Source organism: Amblyraja radiata, chromosome 2, assembly GCF_010909765.2.
Source record: "Amblyraja radiata isolate CabotCenter1 chromosome 2, sAmbRad1.1.pri, whole genome shotgun sequence".
In the NCBI taxonomy this organism is placed as follows: domain Eukaryota; kingdom Metazoa; phylum Chordata; class Chondrichthyes; order Rajiformes; family Rajidae; genus Amblyraja; species Amblyraja radiata.
Genome location: NC_045957.1, coordinates 25,356,006 through 25,373,683, shown reverse-complemented (window position 1 = coordinate 25,373,683; position 17,678 = coordinate 25,356,006). Strand labels below are relative to the sequence as shown.

Here is a 17,678-nt window from a genome sequence, read left to right as displayed (position 1 = left end):
TGATAAAGAAAACATAAATCAGTTACTAGAGATAGTCATTGCTTCCGTCACTTTGTAACTGATGAGAGCTATCTGACAAGGAGATAACTGGCCAGTGTTGATATGTTCTGCTTTTGGCCCATTGACAGAATACATGTTAGGACAATGCCCTCAATGAATGTTGTAGCTTGCTCAATAGACAATAGGTGCAGGAGTAGGCCATACAGTCCTTCAAGCCATTCAATGTGATCATGGCTGATCATCCACAATCAGTACCCCATTCCTGCCTTTTCCCCATATCCCCTGACGCCGCTATCTTCAAGAACCCTATCTAGCTCTCTTTTGAAAGTTTCCAGAGAACCGGCCTCCACCACCCTCTGAGGCAGAGAATTCCACATACCCACAAGTTCAGCTCGAGTTCTAAAGTCTGGATGCTGTCATGATTCATAGGCTTTGATGTGTCCAAAATGTTTAAACATTTTTTGATGATATAGGGTGATATTAGCTGGGTTTAGTTATCAAGTCAAGTCAAGTCAAGTTTATTTGTCACATACACATACGAGATGTGCAGTGAAATGAAAGTGGCAATGCTCGCGGACTTTTGTGCAAAAGACAAACAACCAAACAAACTATAAACACAATCATAACACACATATTCTTTTACATAATAAATAATGGAAGGAAAAACGTTCAGTAGAGTTAGTCCCTGGTGAGATAGGCGTTTACAGTCCGAATGGCCTCTGGGAAGAAATTCCTTCTCAACCTCTCCGTTCTCACCGCATGGCAACGGAGGCGTTTGCCTGACCGTAGCAGCTGGAACAGTCCGTTGCAGGGGTGGAAGGGGTCTCTCATGATATTGTTGGCTCTGGAGTTGCACCTGCAGGGGGGCAAGTGAAGTTCCCATAGTGCGTTCGGCCGAACGCACTACTCTCTGCAGAGCCTTCTTGTCCTTGTCAATTCCCAAACCAGATGGTAATGTTCCCGGACAAGATGCTTTCCACCGCCGCTGTGTAGAAGCACTGGAGGATCCTCGGAGACACTCTGAATTTCCTCAATTGCCTGAGGTGGTAAAGGCGCTGCCTTGCCTTACTCACGAGTGCTGAGGCGTGTGATGCCCATGTCATATCCTCGGAGATGTGGACTCCCAGATATTTAGAACAGTTCACTCTATCCACAGGATCCCCATTTATCCTCAATGGAGTGTACGTCCTCGGATGATGTGCCCTCCTAAAGTCCATGATCAGCTCCTTTGTTTTTTTGATGTTCAAGAGGAGGCTGTTATCCTGGCGCCAGAGTGCTAGACCATCCACCTCCTCCCGGTAGGCCTTCTCGTCGTTGTCTGAGATCAGGCCCACCACCACAGTTCATCAGCAAACTTAATTATTGAGTTGGAGCTGAACCTAGCCACACAGTCATGTGTGTACAGGGAGTACAATAGGGGGCTGAGGACGCAACCCTGGGGCGATCCTGTGCTCAGGGTGAGGGACTTCGATGTATTCCCTCCCATCTTGACTACCTGGGGCCTGGCGGTGAGAAAGTCCAGGACCCAGGCACACAGGGAGGTGTTAAGCCCCAATTCCATTAGCTTCCCGGCCAGTCTGGTGGGGACTATCGTGTTGAAGGCTGAACTGTAGTCTATGAACAGCATCCTCACATAGCCCCCCTTCTGGCTGTCCAGATGGGAGAGAGCGGTGTGCAAGACCTGGGAGACCGCATCGTCCGTGGATCTGTTCGGACGGTATGCGAACTGCAACGGGTCCATGTTCCGAGGGAGGAAGGCGCAGATGTGTTTCTTCACCAGCCTCTCAAAGCATTTCATGACTACCGAGGTAAGGGCCACCGGACGGTAGTCATTCAGACAGGCTGGGGAGGCATTTTTTGGTACCGGTACAATTATGGATTTTCTGAAGCAGGCAGGGACCATGGACTTGTCCAGGGAGAGGTTGAATAATGTAGTGAGCACTGGAGCTAGCTGCGTAGCACAGGACTTGAGTACTCGCCCCGAGATACCATCGGGGCCTGCAGCTTTTCTCGTGTTCACCCGTGTCAGAGCCCTCCTCACGTCGTGCTCGGACAGCGAGAATGTTTGCACATTCCTCCCTTCAGCTTCGGTAGCCAGCCCGCTGGCGGTATTGTCGATAGTCGGCAGACCTGCAGTGGTGTTGCCCCTCTCGAAACGAGCGTAAAAGGAGTTCAGGTCATCAGCTAGGGAGGTGCCGGCACTTGCGGATGAGGGAGGGGTGCTCCGGTAGTTGGTTACAATCCGTAGCCCCTGCCACAGGCTTCTGGTGTCCTGCTGCTCCATCTGTAACTCCATCTTGTCTCTGTATCTTCTCTTTGCGTCCTTCACCGCCCTTCGCAGTCGGTAGGACTCTGCCTTGTAGACGTCCATGTTTCCTGATGCCAGGCCCGAGTTGTAGGCAGCGGTGCGAGCATTCAGGGCCACACGAACAGACCTGTCTACCCAGGGTTTTTGGTTCGGAAAGGTGCTTACCCTTACCGTGGGGACGATGTTGTCGGTTACTGTTGCGATGAAGTCCGTGACTGCTTCCGCGAACTCACTGACGTCACTGGAACTTGCTTCGAACATATTCCAGTCGACATCACTCAGTGCATCTTGCAGCATGGCCTCTGACTGGTCGGACCACCGCTTTACGTCCCTCGTCTCTACCGCTTCCCGAACTATCCTCTGTTTATACTCCGGCAACAGGAAAATGGCAGCGTGGTCAGATTTTCCTAAGGGAGGGAGTGAAACGGCCTTGTAGCCTTTCCTGAACGGTGTGTAGCAGTGGTCGAAAGTTCTCTCCCCCCTGGTGGCACACGTGATGTGTTGGTAGAAGTTCGGCATGACCTTCTTGAGATTTGATTTATTAAAATCTCCAGCCACCACCATAGCCGCATCCGGGTACTTGTTTTGATGTCGACATAGCACATCGTGTAGGGCCGATAGTGCCATGTCGGTGTCCGCCTGCGGTGGAATGTAGACGGCTGTGACGATCACTGAGCCAAACACCCGGGGAAGGTAGAATGAGATCGTCAGGTGCTCCAGGTCCGGCGAGCAGGAACGGGAAATTGCCACTATGTGATTGTGGCAATTTAGGGAAGAGGGTCATCTTGCGGATGCTTCCATCATCTTTTGAACTCGCAACTGTTGAGGATGGGAGTGTTCTTGGAGCCTCTTCCTACTGATGTTTAATTCCCCATCACCAGTAATAATTAGATGTGGATGGAATGCCAATTTTTCTAGTATGTGGGTTTTGGATTACTTCACATTTTTTTTACAGTAACTGTTTCTACTTAGCCCTTTGATATAACTTCACCAGATTGGTGCTTCATTATTTTTAGAACAATCCAGTAGACCTCTTGGCAAGCTTGTCATCCCCCCCCCCCCCCCTACCCCTCCCCCTCTCATTGAACTAGGGTGTGAGTGATGCTGGAATGAATATAGTAAGAAAGGAGATATTAAGCATTTAGTTTAGTGATACGGCATGGAAACGGCAACAACTATTGAAAGTTAGTAACCTGCAAGCTGGATAAAGCAAGGGAGACTGTGCCATCTCTGACCTTTATTTTTGTATCCTCCCTATAAAAAGAATGATGTTGAAGGATTGAAGGACTAAAATCATTGCTTGAAATGGAAGGATTAATCTGTAATTATAGGCCAGTTATCTTAATTTTCAGTAGTAGGCAAAATGGTTGGAATCTATTTTGATTGATGGAACAAACACTCAATTACAGAAGCATTGATTTGCCTAACTCACTTTAGTTGTATGAAGAGATGAGGAAGGAAGGTCAATGATGTAGTTCACTTGATGAGTCCAAGTGGAGTTTGGAGAGATTTTGGCAAAATCCCACATGGCAAAACAAAGCAAAAGGCCAAGTGATCCAAGGCAATCGAGAGAGCCAAGACCCAAATTGTATCTAAAAGTGTTGCACAGCAAGAAGTGAAGATAATGATTGACATAACGTGACTGGAATGGGGTTTTGGAGGGTTCAGTACTACATTTTTGCTTTTTTAACAACTTTTTCTTGGTAGAGATATTGATGCAAGAGTCAGGAAGTCATATTGCAGAGTTTTTAAACTTTGATTATACTGCTGTTGCAGTATTTGAGCAGTTCTGGTCACCACATTGCAGGAAATATGTGGAGGCTTTGGAGCGAGTACAGAAGAGGTTTAGCAGAATGTTGCCTGGATTAGAGGGCATTAGCTATAAGGAGAGGTTGGACAACTTAGATTGTTTTCTATGGAGTGTTGGAGGCTGAGGGTACACCTGATAGAAATTTATAAAATTGAAAGGCATAGATGTTCAGAACCTTTTTTTTCACTCTGGGTGGAAATGTCAAAGATAAGAGCTTTAAGACTAGATGCAGAATCTTGGATATTGACCACAGATTCTTAAGTGGAGCATGTTTGTACAGTGATTTAAAAAAATGGAGTATGGACTAAGTGATGCAAGATTAGATTAGGCTAGGTGGCATTTTTTCTGACCTGCTTTAAGAGGATGAAGCGAATGGCTTCCTCTTTTGTGGCAAATTGTCTGAGATTGCTGACCAGTTGCATCATCAAGGACCCACACCATCCTGGCCACACACTCATCTCACCGCTACCTTCAGGTAGAAGGTACAGGAGCCTGAAGACTGCAACGTCCAGGTTCACAAACAGCTTCTTCCCCACAGCCATCAAGCTATTGAACTCAACTCAAACAAAACTCTGAACATTAATAGCCCATTATCTGTTTTATTTATTCATGTGTGTATATATTTATATAATGGTATATGGACACTGTTTTGTATTCATGCCTTCTATATTCTGTTGTGCTGAAGCAAAGCAAGAATTTCATTGACAATAAACTCTCTTGAATCTTGATTCGAAGATAGTTGCAGACTGAGGCATATTCCATGCAACAGATTGTTGCATTGTGTCAGATTATCATTTTGTTGATGGTTTGAACTGGCAGATCTGTACCACAAATTAAATTATACGTTGCCTTCCTGAGTTGCTTTGGGGAAATTGTAGCAAACAATGCTGTGTGTGGGAATCGTCTTTGGGAGTTAAGATTGTGTCCATATAGGTCTGGGCACCCTTGGTATCTTAGACTAACTCAATAAATGGCCTCTAAATGTTCAATTAATTATTGAAGTGAAACAGCTAATTTTTGGCACATCCTCATTGGTTATTTGCATATATGCGGGAACTTTGAATTTGAAGTAAAATAAATCAAATCTCTAAGGCATCTGTACAAATAAACCCATGATTGCTTGATCTGACAGCTCACGGTATATCTTTCTTTGGAAGAGTCGCCATGCTCCAGCGCCATCTTGGGTGATAACACCATTTTGATCGGGAACTAGGGAACCATTTCAAAGTTACTTAGAATTTGACAAGCAGAAAAACCCCCATCTTAGATTTTAAACCTAGCTTGGATTGAAAAAGTGTAGGGGTTAAAAATCTGTTACCATGGAGCCTCCCCACAGTAATCAGCCACCAATCTCTCTTAAGAACAGAGATTCTGCTTTAACAACAGGTAACCATTAAAATTGATAAGCAATCACTTGTGCAACAAATATTTTTTAAACAATGTAACATGGTAAATTATTGCAGGATTACCATGGTTTGGGGCAATCCTATGATTTAATGTATGTTGCAACCACTAAGTTCATTCACTGTATGGTCAATATTGCCAGTACTGAGACTTAATCCACATGGGTACCTAAGGAGAGATTATTTGGAAATATTTGTATATCTCAATTGTTTAAGTATTTGTAATTAAAGTTATGGAGGATTCCAGTCCTTTGAGGAATTCTGAGCAACTTGTACATTTTTTCCCCCTAGCAATGGCAGAGCTCAGACCTGTGGTAATTAGTGGACCCTCTGGTGCAGGCAAGAGCACCCTCCTGAAGATTCTTTTCAAGGAGTATGAGACGATTTTTGGATTCAGTGTCTCGCGTTAGTATGATTATTTTTATTTCTCTCTGGTGTAGACTGCGGAAAGTAAGAGTTTGTCTCTCAAACGATTTATGTAAAATGGAGCAATACTGGACAAACAACGGTTGAACAGCATCTATGATTTAGGGGATGGTGAGGTGGGAGGAATTGTCACCTTTTCTGGTCAAGCCAGAGAGGGGAGAGAGATGGCCAGTAAACTACAGAAGGGGAGCAATGTGAGGGTCTCGCACAATTCCTGTTAAAGAGAAGAGGAAAACTTCTTTAAAGTTGAAACATCAACAATTCCTTCCCCCACTAAATTCCTACAGTGGTTTGATTTTTTGTTTTGCCCCAGATACCAGCATCTGCACTTTCCTGTGTGTTCCAGTAAAATTGAGACTACCTTAGTTATATTACCTTTGTCTTCCACTGTCCATGCAAGTACTTTATTCTTTCCCTGATTCCCTATTTTTTTTAAATGCCTCACTTGATTCTGCTCTTGTTAACTTTATTAAGAAAAGCAATGTGGAGGCACTTTTAAATGTATAACTTGCCATTTGTTATTGGTTTCTTAATTGAGTGAGGACTTCTATTATTGAAGCTTTAAAGGTAGGTTAGATTGCTCTTGAAGCAAATTTCTGGAATTAGAAATGTGATCACAGAATTGGAACCGTATTCGATAAAAACAAATCCAGAAAATGTTTTCCCTTTCCGTACATAACAAATTAAACTGGATTGAGTTATTTATTTGGAAAAAACAACTTTGCAGATTTGACAGTTCATTGTTGTCATATTCCTGCTTTTACTGAATTGTACAGTCAAAGGCAGATGTAACGTACAACTGACATGGATACCGGATTTAGCGTGTTTTCAATCTTGAGTCGGCATAGCAATTTATTCCATAATAAGTTGAATAGATATATAGCACAATGTATGCTGCAAATCAAAATTTAATCACCATGTTTCTGCTATTGATGCACTGATAAATACACTATGTGCTGTGAGCTTACCGAATAATGAAAGGCCTGGATAGAGTGGATGTGGGGAAGATGTTTCCACTAGTGGGAGAATCTGGGACCAGAGGGAAGAGTCTCAGAATAAAAAGACATATCTTTTGAATGGAGAAGAGGAGGAACTCCTTTAGCCAGAGGGTGGTGAATCTGAGGAATTTATTGGCACAGAAGGCTATGGAGGCATAGTCATCGGGTGTTTTAAGGCGATTGACAGGTTCTTGATTAGAAATGAGGTTAAGAGGGAAAGATAGATCAGCCATGATTGAATGGTGGAGTAGATTCTATGGCCGAATGGCTTAATTCTGCTCTTATAACTTATGAACTGCTCCAATTTGAATTAAAAACTCTGGCATTTGCATTAGCCATTTTTAGTGCCCTCTTTCTCTCTCCATTAAAGCCTACTTTATTCCAAATTCTGTTGTATTCCTGATTTATGGGGAACCAAAATCTTTCATTTGCATTTGTGTGAGATGCTTGTCCTTTCACTGAACAGCTTGTCATTTGCAATCTATAATAAAACACCAGTGTAGCTAATTCCTTACCCTTTTCAACCTCTCATCATTGTGTACATTACACTTTTAAAAGTGCAGCCCTTAAAACATAGCTCTATAAGGCTTTTGTAAAAAAGTTATTGATATTTAAAATATAATACCCCAAATTGTAACTTAAAAGGAAATAAAAGAACATGCTGCTTACTTACACTGCTTATTTTGAAGACAAGCTTGTAAAAAATAATGCGGCTCCTTTGCTTTGAAGAACTGGTATGGTGCAATGCATATATTTCAAATGACAGTTGGATGATAATGAGAATTATTTTACAGATACAACAAGAAGTCCAAGAACAGGTGAAGAAAATGGCAAAGGTTAGCACCCATTTTATTGAACCTCCAAGCATAACACTTTAAATTCATGGCTAATATTCTCCATCTGTTTCGTGAGTAGCAAGACAGAGATGTCCAAAATTATTGATACATTTCTCATCGGTGTTCTTGCATGTATATTGGAGTTAAGGGCCTGTCCCACTTTCACGACCTAATTCACGACCTCTTCCGAGTTTGCCCTTGACTCATACTCGCAGCATGGTCGTCACGAGGTCGTAGTGCTAGTCGTAGGTACTCGTGGCATCAAGTAAGTCGGGGCGTTTTTCTAGCCTGATGAAAAATGTTGAGTAAAAAAGGTTGTGAAAGTGGGACAGGCCCTTTAGCTGTGGCCTATGATACATTTATTTTTAAAGCAGCATTTAGATGGCTACATGTCCTGGTTTGAAATTCTCTGTGGGTTTCATTGTCTGTGTACTATTCTATCATGTGTAAGAAGGAACTGCAGATGCTGGTTTAAACCCGAAGATCGACACAAAAGCCTGAAGAAGGGTCTCGACCCAAAACGTCACCCATTCCTTTTCTCCAGAGATGCTGCCTGTCCTGCTGAGTTACTCCAACTTTTTGTGTCTATCTTTAGTATTCTGTCATAGTCTTTTCCATTGGGTGAATAAGAAAATGTAATTTGACATTTCTTTAAATGCTGTGGTTTATGGGGAGAAAAAGCACTTAATTAACCCTGATTTTCATTTGTTTAGTTTCATTGGTATAGAACGGGCTAGTTGTGCATATACTGATGTCCCAATCAAATTGCGCAGTGCTTCTCAACAACAAAATATAATGTAATGAAGGTGTTCCAGGATGATTTCTCAAACTGGCTTCCTGATTAATATGCTTGGGCTGGTCTACATTATACTCTGCATGTGCAGGTGTTATTTCCATAATGATCCAAGTGTTTTGTTTTTGTTCTAAAACTAGATTACCACTTTGTATCGAGGGAAGAAATGCTTCGTGGTATTGCGGCTGGGGAATTTGTAGAAAGTGCCGAGTTCTCGGGCCACCTGTATGGCACAAGGTTTGTACGATATTAACTTTGAAACCTGGAGGGTCTAATGGGTTGATGCTACAGGTTCTGAACTCTTAAAGGTCAGTGATGGCTATTTTAAGTGGGCATTCTTTAAAATTTGCAAAATCGTGTGGCTGTAATCTTTTTGTTTTTTCACTGTTGACTATTATCTGTGTTTTAGCTTTAATCATTTCAAATTAAATATTGAAAATTTTACTCCTCTGGAGAGGAGATTTAACTGACTTGCTTGAAGTAAACATTTCCTGTAGCACAGGGGTCAAAAACTAAGGGGCAAAGATTTAAAGAATTGGTGGAAGGTTTGGACTGGGAAATTGGAATCCATTGCCAAAAAGGCTAAAAAAAAGTTCTCATCATATTTAAATAGTATTTTGCAGTATGACTTAAGAGTAATAACCTAATGGGTTCCAGAGCAAGTGCTCGAGAGTTCTTTCTCAACAGGCATTGACAAGATGGGTGAATGCCTGTCTCCCTTACTGTAATTATGTTGTGATTTGTATGATGTGCAGCTGGAACTTTGTGCGAGGAGGATGTTTTTATTTTATGATTGTGGTGGTTGGAATCTTACTGAAATTAGTGACTGAACTCATTAAGATAGTTTAATGCTGGTGAACTTAATTTGTCTGTTGTACATTGTGTAATGCAGCTTTGGTGAAAAAAGATCAAAGTGATCATTTGCATTCCTTTATGTACCATATTTGATTCGCATGTAACTACCCATGATATGCTTGATTTGCACAACTGAAATATCTATTGTGAAAAAAAATTCTTAATGCTCTCAAAATATCTGCACTATTTCATTTTGCATCATATCCCCTTTAGAGTTTGATTTCCTTTTTATTGAAATAATCGAGTTAGGACCATCCAGCAGCTATTGTACATATACTTGAGTTATACCAGTTCTTCCTGTGGGTTCACTGCTATCAGGCAGACCTGTTAACTGCAACTTCAAGGATCTCCCAGTGTAGTACTGGCGAGATGCCTCTGCCTGCTGATACGACTAAATTTCCATCATGCATGGTCTAAGGTTACAACAAGGGGTAACTCAGCTTCTCACAACAAGAGTTCATGTGTGAAATTTGCAATGGAGGAAAATACATCAATAAATCAGAAAAATAGAAATCATCAAATAGGAAAACCTAGCCACAGGTGCTTCTAAAAAGCCTAATCAAAGATGTTAATATCAAGTAATGAATGGCATGTTCAGCAGTTCAATGACTATCTGAATGATAAAGCTTGACGTTGAATGTTTTGATTCCTAATTTACATTATGATGGTAGATGTTCTTTTAAAGTCCTTTCAGAAATGCCAGGCCAAGACTTTCAACAGCCTAATCCACTATTTAGTTGATCTTGTTTGACGTACATCACCTAATACTGATACAGATCTGATTTGAATTATTTGAGGCCCATTTTCAACAATATTTTTTAGATCCATTTTTCCACTATGCTTCATGAAGATGTGCTTGACGTCACCACTGAATGATCGAGCTCAAGCTAGGCTTAGGGAGCCAGTAGAGACAAAATTGGTTTTAAGGCTGCCTCTGAAAGCAAATAGTAATATTCTGGAACTTCCTCTGCCCCTTCCTCCCACTCCATCCCCAGTAACTGAAAAAGGTTTCAACACTGTAAACTATTCATTAATTTGGCAATCTGAAACGCCTTAATCTGATTGATAATATCAGGCATTTTGGGTGCTTGACAAAAATGTCACCTATTTCCTTCGCTCCATAGATGCTGCCTCACCCACTGAGTTTCTCCAGCATTTTTGTCTCCCCATTCACACAAGTTCTGTTATCCCACTTTCCTCACCCACTCCCTACACATTAGGGGCAATTTTACAGAGACAAGTTAACCTACAAAGCCAATGTGTCTTTGGGATGTGGGAGGAAACCTACATGGTTGCAGGGAGAATGTGCAAATTCTCAGTGCCAATGTGCAAACACAGACAGTGCCTGAGGACAGGATCGAACACAGATCCCTGGCGTGTGAGGCAGCAACTCCACCAGCTGTGCCTCTATATTTTATTTTCCAACACACAAAAAATTATACGTTGATAACTTTGGTTACTAAAAAAAAAGAAACTATCCATTTTCAGTCTTAAATCTCTAACTGATGCTATGTCCCCCTTTACAGCTACTGTATGTTTTAATTCAGTTCAAGACAATGGGGCAGTACATTGGCCATAAAGTTGCTGCCTAAAATTGCCAGAGACCCGGAATTGATCTTGAATACGAGTGCTGTCTGTATGGAGTTTGTTCCTTTTCCCTTTGATCACATGGGTTTTCTCCGGGTGCTCTTGTTTCCTTCCACATTCCAAAGGTGTGCAGGAACCTTTTTCAGACCCAACCCAAAAGGTAATATTTTCCTTTTGTCCAGAGATTCTGTCTGACCTGTTGAGTTACTCCAGCTTTTTGTGTCTATCTTCAGTTTAGAAACATAGAAACATAGAAACTAGGTGCAGGAGTAGGCCATTCGGCCCTTCGAGCCTGCACCGCCATTCAATATGATCATGGCTGATCATCCAACTCAGTATCCTGTACCTGCCTTCTCTCCATACCCCCTGATCCCTTTAGCCACAAGGGCCACATCTAACTCCCTCTTAAATATAGCCAATGAACTGGCCTCAACTACCTTCTGCAGGAGAGAATTCCAGAGATTCACCACTCTCTGTGTGAAAAATGTTTTCCTCATCTCGGTCCTAAAAGATTTCCCCTTTATCCTTAAACTGTGACCCCTTGTTCTGGACTTCCCCAACATCGGAAACAATCTTCCTGCATCTAGCCTGTCCAACCCCTTAAGAATTTTGTAAGTTTCTATAAGATCCCCCCTCAATCTTCTAAATTCTAGCGAGTACAAACCGAGTCTATCCAGTCTTTCTTCACATGAAAGTCCTGACATCCCAGAAATCAGTCTGGTGAACCTTCTCTGTACTCCCTCTATGGCAAGAATGTCTTTCCTCAGATTAGGAGACCAAAACTGTACGCAATACTCCAGGTGTGGTCTCACCAAGACCCTGTACAACTGCAGTAGAACCTCCCTGCTCCTATACTCAAATCCTTTTGCTATGAATGCTAACATACCATTCGCCTTCTTCACTGCCTGCTGCACCTGCATGCCTACTTTTAATGACTGGTGTACCATGACATCCAGGTCTCGTTGCATCTCCCCCTTTCCTAATCGGCCACCATTCAGATAATAATCTACTTTCCTGTTTTTGCCACCAAAGTGGATAACCTCACATTTATCCACATTATACTGCATCTGCCATGCATTTGCCCACTCACCCAGCCTATCCAAGTCACCTTGCAGCCTCCTAGCATCCTCCTCACAGCTAACACTGCCCCCCAGCTTCGTGTCATCCGCAAACTTGGAGATGTTGCATTCAATTCCCTCGTCCAAATCATTAATATATATCGTAAATAGCTGGGGTCCCAGAACTGAGCCTTGCGGTACCCCACTAGTCACTGCCTGCCATTGTGAAAAGGACCCGTTTACTCCTACTCTTTGCTTCCTGTCTGCCAGCCAGTTCTCTATCCACATCAATACTGAACCCCCAATACCGTGTGCTTTAAGTTTGTATACTAATCTCTTACGTGGGACCTTGTCGAAAGCCTTCTGAAAGTCCAGATACACCACATCCACTGGTTCGCCCTTATCCACTCTACTAGTTACATCCTCGTAAAATTCTATAAGATTCGTCAGACATGATTTACCCTTCATAAATCCATGCTGACTTTGTCCAATGATTTCACCACTTTCCAAATGTGCTGCTATCCCATCTTTAATAACTGATTCTAGCAGTTTCCCCACTACCGACGTTAGACTAACTGGTCTGTAATTCCCGGTTTTCTCTCTCCCTCCCTTTTTAAAAGTGGTGTTACATTAGCTACCCTCCAATCCTCAGGAACTACTCCAGAATCTAAAGAGTTTTGAAAAATTATCACTAATGCATCCACTATTTCTGGGGCTACTTCCTTAAGTACTCTGGGATGCAGGCTATCTGGCCCTGGGGATTTATCGGCCTTTAATCCATTCAATTTACCTAACACCACTTCCCGGCTAACCTGGATTTCACTCAGTTCCTCCATCTCATTTGACCCCCGGTCCCCTGCTATTTCCGGCAGATTATTTATGTCTTCCTTAGTGAAGACAGAACCAAAGTAGTTATTCAATTGGTCTGCCATGTCCTTGTTCCCCCTGATCAATTCACCCGTTTCTGACTGCAAGGGACCTACAGTTTAAACCAGCATCTGCAGTTCTTTCCTACACACACGGTACTATACGATAGAACTTTATTAATCCCAGGAGAGAAATTGTGAGTGATTGTGTGTATAGTTATATATTCATATATAAATATACATTGTTTTGTTTTCTCATTTATAACATTCTTTACAGAGTACTATGTTTACATATTCTGTTGTGCTGCTGCAAGTAAGGATTTCATTCGGACATGAGAGAATAAAACACTCTTGACTTACGTCGCTAATGTGTGGGATAGAACTAGAGTACGGGTGATCGGTGGTCGTCGTGGGCCGAAGGGCCGAAGGGCCTGTTTCCACGCTGTATCTTTAAATTAAACTAAAAACACTAAAACCAGAGGAAATCTAAGGAAGGGTCCCTACCCGAAACGTCACCCATTTTCTTCTATCCAGAGATGCTGGCTCCATGGAGTTCCGCCGCACAATTAAAGCATGGAATAGTCTTCACCTTACCATAGGTACCCAACCAGAAGCAATTAAATTTAAGGTTTATTTGCTTCTTTTTTTTTAAATTTAATTTTTTTCCCCAATAACCCTTTTTTGTTTAAGTCCAAGTCAAGAGAGTTTTATTGTCATGTGTCCCAGATAGGACAATGAAATTCTTGCTTGCTGCAGCACAACAGAATATGTAAACATAATACAGAACAGGAGATAAAAGTTCAGTGTGTCTATATACCATAGACCATATATATATATATATATACACAATAAATAAACAGATAAAATGCAATAGGCTGTTACTTTTCAGAGTTTGGTGGTGGTGTTTAAATTCTGTTTAAATTCCATTTTGAATATGTTTGGAAGACCAGGAAACCAAGAAGCAAGAGTCACTCCAGCGAGTGATTCTGCGTTGGTTTTCAGCGGTCGTGGCGAGTGGACAGCAATGGCGGCCAGATCTCCCACCATGCAAAGGGAGGGAGAAAGTGGCCAACGCTGACCAGTTGCAGTGCACATGCGCGCACACACGGCCGATGATGTGCTGGCCAAAGATCCTCGCTATAGGATCTTTGGTGCTGGCCGTGCGCATGTGAAAGGCGGCCGGCCATGCCAGCGGACAAGGAGCGGGCGGAGACCCGTGACATGGACACGGATAGCGGGCGGAGAGTGACAGAGAGAGAGAAAAAGATAGAGAGGGGGCCCGCTCAGAATTGTCCCGGGTGCTTGCCTAGCCGGGTAAAATGGCATGGCTTTTAGGTTGCCCGGCGGGACTGTGGGTTGCCATGGGCAACCGCTAATTTCGAGCACTGGCAGTGCGTTCGGCCGAACGCACTATGGGAACTGTCTATCAGAAGGTGCAAATCCAGAGCCAACAAGATCATGGGGGACCCCTACCATCCAAGCAACAGACTGTTCCAGCTGCTACGGTCAGGCAAACGCCTCCGTTGTCATGCTGTGAAAACAGAGAGGATGAGAAGGAGTTTCTTCCCAGAGGCCATTAGGACTGTAAAATCCTATCTCACCAGGGACTAACTTTACTGTACCAATTTACTGTTGTGTGGTGACTTTTTAAATTGCTGTTTCTTCTTTTTTTTCTCCCACAAATATGTAATTCTGATTCTGTTTTGTAGTTTTTTTGCACAATCCGCAAGCATTGCCACTTTTCATTTCACTGCATATCTCGTATGCGTATGTGACGAATATACTTGACTTGAAATGCATGCTTGGGGAAATGATGATGGGTTACAATAATGTTGCAGTCTTCTCAGCTGCTAACTATGATTGGCCCTGGAGAGGGGCCTCACCCAACATGTTTACTTTACCTAACAGAAGTATTTCCCCCTAAGTGCTTTGTGTTGAAACTATGTTATGTGATATTTTATGATTGGGCTAGGGAACTGTCATTCAATGTATTCTGCAGCCCTTATCGATAATTGGATTGCACCCACAAGTATTTTCGCGCCAAGGGTCTGTAAAGGTATAAAAGAGTGGGGTGCACATTGGGGTGTGTGTTCTATTTGCACGAGGCTGTTGGGCTCGAGTAAGTAGAGACAAGAATCGGACCCGCGGTATTGGTATTGTGTAATAAAAGAGAGTTGAATTTCCAATGTTTGTATTCGGTGTTTGACTGAACCAGACTGAGGGGGGGGGTAAGTCTAGGGCTGGAATTACATGATCATCCTTGAATCTTCATTGAATGTAGATCTAATCCATGTCCCTGTTAAAATGTAATTTTTAGAATTATTCTGGTAAATTTAATAGGGCAAGTAGAACCAATGTCTGTGGTTGTCCTAATATTGAAATCCTTGTTTCCTTCCAGTAAAGCAGCGGTGCAGGCAGTTCTATCCAAGAACCAAATCTGCATTCTTGACATAGACATGCAGGGTGTGAGGAACATCAAGAAAACAGACTGGTCTGCAATTTACATTTCCATTCAGCCGCCTTCATATAAAGTTCTAGTAAGTACAGCATCAATTAAAGAGCATTGCCACTGGGATGGGGTTGTGCTTGTCATGAAAGCCATTACTAGATTGTCACATTCAGCAGATAAATGGACCTCTCTGCCCACCATGCTGACCTTTTGGCAGGCACTGATACCATTTATCCTTTTATGCCGTCCCTGTTTAAGCTCCAATTCCTTTCTTGTGCTGTTGTGTCTGACGCCACCACCCCCTCTGGCAGTCCGTTTCAGATATCAACTATTCTTTTAAGAAAAAAAATTGCCCCTCAGATCTCCTTTAAAACCTTCATCTTAAAACCATGCCCTCTTGTTTTTGATGTCCCTACCATGGAAATTTTTTTTTTAAGCTATCTAAGCCTCTCAGTATTGTATTTCACTTCTGTCAGACCACTCTGTCCCTTTTGCTCCAGGAAAATCAAGCACACCCTATTCAATTTTCCCTATAACTAAAGTTTTCTAATCTAAGCGATATACTAGTGAATCGCCTTTGCACTCTCTCCACCGCAATCGTGACTAGAACGGCACAAAGTATGCCCAAGGATTTTCCAATTATAACATTTAGCGTACAGAATACCTTAATTTACAGGTTGACTTTTACATTTAAAACATATTTTTGTCTGAGTGGGAGAGTCAAAGAGTCATACAGAAACACGCCCTTTGGTCCATGCCCCACATGGCTGCATTTGGCCCATATCGCTTTAAACCCTTCCTATCCAAATGTCTTGTAAATGTTGTCATAGTACCCGACTCAACTACCTTCTCTGTAGGCACGTGCCGTGAATAATTACTTAGGGTAGGCAGGCGGCTTTAAAAAAAAATCTTAAACCGCGCAGATTGTTCTCTCATTAAAATTAAAAAATAAGTAACAATTCAATTTGCCCAAGGCTTCTAAACCTCCTTCATGTTTTAATTACTGAATGGGTGGGGGATGGAGGATGGAGGCAGAGGGTGGGAAAAACAGGAGCACATCGGGACAAGTTGAATCAGATGTCATCTTATTGAATGACAATATTAATTCAGGGGTCCAATTGGAGAGAGAGTTCCTTTCACAGCGTGTGGAGAGTCTGTGCCAGGGGTTAAAGTTGCTGGGAGGGCAGGATGTTGAGAAGGAGGGGGTCGGAGATCAGATCAGACTCACTCACCGTTGCCACAACGCTCCGGGCATGGACAGCAGAACTGGCCGCCACTTCCGGGGAGGGAAGCAGCTCGGGTGTTTGCGAGCGGCCGCCGGGACCCGACAACAGAACCGGTTGCCATTTCAGCGCCTTCTCCCGGCCCGCTCACCTCTGGCAGTGCCCTCTGTCTGAACACCTCTCACCTGCCACTCACCGGCCTGAGTGAGGCCGGCGAGCAGCAGGACAGATGTTTTCAGACGGAGAGCACTGCCAGAGGTGAGCGGGGACCGGCAGAATGGGCTGTCCGGTCCCGGCGGCCACTCGCAGCCACCCAAGCTACTTCACTCCTCCGTGCCCAGAGCGTTGCAAGTGGATTACTGGCCCCGATTCCCTCCTTCACAATGATCCTGCCTTCCCCGCAAATTTACCCTGGGTCAGACTCCCTAAACACTGTGAAAGGAGCTCTCCCCCCACCCCGGGAAATACAGTATTTAAAAACATAAAGCACCAAGAAATGTACTTACCACATTATCGGTACACAAACTCCATTCTTCTCTCTTTGCTTGCTAACATATCCTTCAGATAATGACAATCCATATTTGAAAAACCCGCCTAGAAACTTGCGCTGCGCATGCGCAGTACAGCAAAGGCAGAATTTCAGCTGCCTTCAGTTCCCCTTGAAATTGACGGCTTCAGGCAGCGCTGATGGCACGTGGGCTTCACAGACCTTCATGTGTTGAAAGTGCTGCGGTTGAAAGGCACGGAGAATTATGCCTACCTAAGAGATCGATCTCTTAGATAGGCATAATTCTCCCATGCCTTTACTATTTATATTTGATGATTACCATTTCATAATTTTAGTCAGAGCAGGCAGTGCCTACCTTGTCTACCCTGACGGCACGTGCCTGCTCCTCTGGCAGCTTGTTCCAAATACCCACCACCTTCTACGTGAAAAACATGCCCCTTGGGTTCTTGATTCCCCTACTCTGGGTAAAAGACTCGTGCCCTATCTATTCCCCTCATGATCTTGTACACCTAAGATCACCGCAATTGAGCAAAACCGAACACTATATGCCAAATGCAT

The 17,678-nt window shown here is 43.1% G+C and overlaps 1 protein-coding gene across 4 annotated transcripts in view; it reads left to right on the top strand.

The window, feature by feature from the left end:
* guk1 (guanylate kinase 1) overlaps window positions 1–17,678 on the top strand; it is a 58,477-nt gene that overhangs the window by 26,421 nt on the left and 14,378 nt on the right. For all 4 annotated transcript variants that reach the window (XM_033043692.1, XM_033043673.1, XM_033043682.1 and 1 more), the window contains 4 exons: window positions 5,813–5,926; window positions 7,740–7,781; window positions 8,715–8,811; window positions 15,339–15,477. In XM_033043692.1, coding sequence (XP_032899583.1) covers window positions 5,813–5,926; window positions 7,740–7,781; window positions 8,715–8,811; window positions 15,339–15,477 — 392 coding nt within the window. The remainder of the gene's footprint in view (window positions 1–5,812; window positions 5,927–7,739; window positions 7,782–8,714; window positions 8,812–15,338; window positions 15,478–17,678) is intronic.